At 41.1% G+C, this 3,884-nt stretch overlaps 1 protein-coding gene across 1 annotated transcript in view; it reads right to left on the reverse strand.

Moving 5' to 3' along the window:
- The window catches only part of LOC118339701 (zinc finger protein 271-like), a 10,634-nt gene that overhangs the window by 6,590 nt on the left and 160 nt on the right, over positions 1-3,884 (reverse strand). Inside the window, exons 2-3 of the mRNA XM_035677400.1 lie at positions 3,768-3,881; positions 2,035-2,747 (exon numbers count right to left, since the gene is read on the reverse strand). Coding sequence (XP_035533293.1) covers positions 2,035-2,747; positions 3,768-3,881 — 827 coding nt within the window. The remainder of the gene's footprint in view (positions 1-2,034; positions 2,748-3,767; positions 3,882-3,884) is intronic.

A 3,884-nucleotide genomic window follows, 5' to 3' on the forward strand; every position in this document is an offset into this window, starting at 1 on the left:
TGGAGGAGCATTTACACTCACTGATTGAATTTAATTAATTACTGATTAATAATTTAGTGACTTCTTCACTACTAAACATTTCAGTTACACATAAATGAGCCGACAGCAGTGGCAGCCTCCTCACTTATTACAATGCAGATACATTATTAGGACATTAATGAGAATGAATCATACTAACTTTTGTAATTAAGATCTTTTATTCTTGTAAAAATGTGACTCATATATCCTCAGAAGTGGATTTGTTCAGTCCTTTCCAGGGGTGTGTCCAGACTTTTTTGACTGGGGTGGCACAAGTGGGCCACTGACTTATACAGCAGCGGTAGGAAGAATGTTATGTTATGTTATTCACATTTTATACAACTCCAACACTGTTTCTGGACCCGTTTATGCAGGAATATTCAAATACAATTGAATCATTTACAATTATTGCTACAGATGATCTACAAATTATTTACTGTATAACTGTTCCATAACAATTACATTTTCTAAAAAGACATACATATTAAAGGATTACACATTTTTCTTCTTGGTTTTCAAAGATTTCACAATGTCTTAATGTCAACTGAAAATTAATCTCCCACCATTGTATTTACTCATGTATGCCTATCATTGAACATTTTCTTAAATGTTCTTGATTCACTTGAAGATTTTTGATGAAATTAAAACATTGTTTTACAGAAAAAAGTATAAATAAGTTATAATAATTTACCTATTTCTAAAAAACGACTGAAGACTCGGGCAGACTGTGATGGAGATGAAACCCTCCTAAGGAAAATAAAGACACACTGAGTTCTAAACTTATAAACATACAAAATAAAGCTGCAGACACAAGTTTGAACCAATGACGTGTTAGCCCGGCTTTAAAGCGCTGTGGTCCGCGCTGCAGAGTCTTCAAAGCCCGACGTCGTTTACTTGTATATTTTGTCCTTAAAAGGACGCAAAACAGCACGTTTCTCAGCTTTAAATCTCCTCTTACTGATTGACTTCTGGCCTGGTGCCACAAGGTTGATGTAGCATGACATTCGATTTGAAAGTCTGTGCACTGTATTTAATTTTGAAAATTGACCAGTTTCTCTATGGTGTCTCTTCCTGCCAGTGCGATCTGATCTGAGCGTGTCATGTACTCTATGCGGAGAGACACTTGTCGTAAGGGCACAACAATGCAGATACCAAGGTTAAGAATGATCATAGAAACCAAAAACTCTCTCAGCATATGTAAAGTATAAGTTGAATTGTAATCCATTTTAAATAGATGAATATAAGTCATACCGTAAGGCACAGTTTCACTGATTAGTGTTGAAGTCTACCCCTTCAATCCTTCAGTTACCTCCACTGCTCTCACCAACACACCTGTGTTTTTTAATGAGACCGAGCTGAGTGAATCCTTTACCACAAACAGAGCAACTAAACCGGTTCTCCCCGCTGTGCATTCTCATGTGTTTGGACAAAGTGCTACTGTCAGCGAAACTTGTGTTACAAAGTGAGCACGTGAAAGGTTTTTCTCCCGTGTGAAGTCTCAAGTGTGTGGTCAAAGCTGAGCTTCGTGCGAATCCTCTGCCGCAGAAAGAACAACTGAAGGGTTTCTCCCCTGTGTGGATTCTCATGTGCCTCACAAACTCTCCTCTCCAAGGAAACGTTTTTTCACAAACTGAGCAGCTAAAGTGTTTTCCCTCTGAATGAAGTCTCATGTGATTCGTTAAGGATTTCTTCTGAGAGTATATTTTACCACAAACTGAGCAACTAAACTGTTTCTCTCTTGTTTGGATTCCATTGTGTTCCTGCAGCAGATGTCCCCTGTGGTCAACGCTTGCATCACATTCAGAGGAGCTACCGGATGTTTTTCCAGTATTAAATCCCTCATCAGTTACTTCATTGTTTTGCAGAGGTTTTGAACCTGACGGAGGTTCCCTGGTCTCCTCCCAATCACAACTGTTATCAGTCTCACTTTCAGAGTCTGACATCTTGTCATCAGTATCTGACTGTAAATCACTATCTGGATTATAGTTCCTGACTGGTTCTTGTCCTCCACAGTCCTCTCCATCAGCTTCTGTTTTCAAATGTTCTGCGTCTCTGTTCTCTTCACTTTGGCTTTGATGAAGCTGTGAGGACTGACGACCAACGCACTGATGGTTTTTGAGCTCATAAAGTCCAGTGAATCCTAAGTCACAAAAGATGCAGCCGTATCGTTTGTCCCCCGTGTGGACCGCCATGTGATGTGTCAGATTTCCTTTTTGTGCAAATCTTTTACCACAAGCTGAGCAACTGAAGGGTTTTTCCCCAGTATGCAATCTCATGTGTTGATACAGAGTGCCCCTGTCATTAAAGCTAGTTTGACAAACTGAGCATGTGAAAGGTTTTTCTCCTGTATGAACTCTTAAGTGTGAAGTCAAAGTTGAGCTTTGAGCGAATCCTTTACCACAGACGGAACAACTGAAGGGTTTCTCCCCTGTGTGGATTCTAATGTGTCTCTTCAGATTTGAGTTATGGTTGAACCGTTTACCACAGTCAGAGCAGCTAAAGGATTTATCACCAGTATTACATCCACTGTTACCTGCCTGAAGATCGCTGCTCTTCCTCCAATCATCACTGGCTTTTGTCTCATCTTCAGAGAAGTGTGACGTTCTGTCACCAGCATCTGGTTTAAAATCACTATCTGGTTTAAAGTTGCTGGCTGGTTCTGGTCCCCCACAGTCCTCTTCATCAGCTTCTGTTTTCAAATACTCTGCGTCTCTGTTCTCTTCAGTTTGGTTTTGATGAGGCTGTGAGGACTGACGACCAACACACTGGTGCTTTTTGCGCTGGGAAGGACAAGTGAATGTTTTTCCACAAACACTGCAGTTGCGGAGTGCTGTGTGACGTGTCAGGTTTACTTTATATTTAAAGCTTTTACTGCAGACTGAGCAACGGAGTCTCTCCCCTGTGTGGAGAGCCATGTGGCGTGTCAGATTTACCTTTTTAATAAAACTTTTACTGCAGAATGAACAACTTAGTCGCTCCCCTGTGTGGAGTGCCATGTGGTGGGTCAGATGGCCCTTTTGTATAAATCTTTTATTGCAAACTGAACAACTCAGTCTTTCCCCTGTGTGGAGAGCCATGTGGTGAGTCATATGTCCCTTTTGTATAAATCCTTTACCACAAACTGAACAACTGAATGATTTCTCGCCGGTATGGATACTCCTGTGCCTGAACAAAGTGCCTCTGTCACGAAAACTTATTTTACAAACTGAGCATTTGAATGGTTTTTCTCCTGTATGAACTCTCAAGTGTGAGGTCAAAGTTGAGCTTTGTGTGAATCTTCTACCACAGACAGAACAGCCAAAGGGTTTCTCCCCAGTGTGCATTCTCATGTGTTGGTGTAAATTGTATCTGAGACTAAAACTGACTTTACAAACGGAGCATGTGAAAGGTTTTTCTCCTGTATGAACTCTCAAGTGTGAGGTCAAAGTTGTCTTTTGTGCGAATCCTTTACCACAAACTGAGCAACTAAATGGTTTCTCTCCTGTGTGAATTCTCATGTGGGTCTTCAGATTTGAGTTTTGGCTGAATTGTTTACCGCACTCGGAGCAGCTGATTGATTTCTCGCCAGTATTACATTCACTGTTACTTTTCAGAAAGTTTAAACCTGACTGAGGTTCACTGCTCTTCCTCAAGTCGCCACCGTCATCAGTCTCCAAAAAGTCTGAGGCCGTGTCATCAGTATCTGGTTGTAAATGTCTTTGTGGATCTGAGTCGCTGGTTTCTGTTTTCATCTGTTCAGTTTGTCTTTGATGAAGCTGTGAGGGCTGAGGTTTCTCTTCCTCCTCTTCTTCACTCTTCACAGAGACAGGAGAGAGTGTGAACTTGATGATATCAGCGTCCTCCAGCCCCTGAAGCTGCTCTTCCTC

This window comes from Morone saxatilis, unplaced genomic scaffold (assembly GCF_004916995.1).
Source record: "Morone saxatilis isolate NCDOM2014 unplaced genomic scaffold, NCSU_SB_2.0 Contig6, whole genome shotgun sequence".
NCBI lineage: Eukaryota > Metazoa > Chordata > Actinopteri > Moronidae > Morone > Morone saxatilis.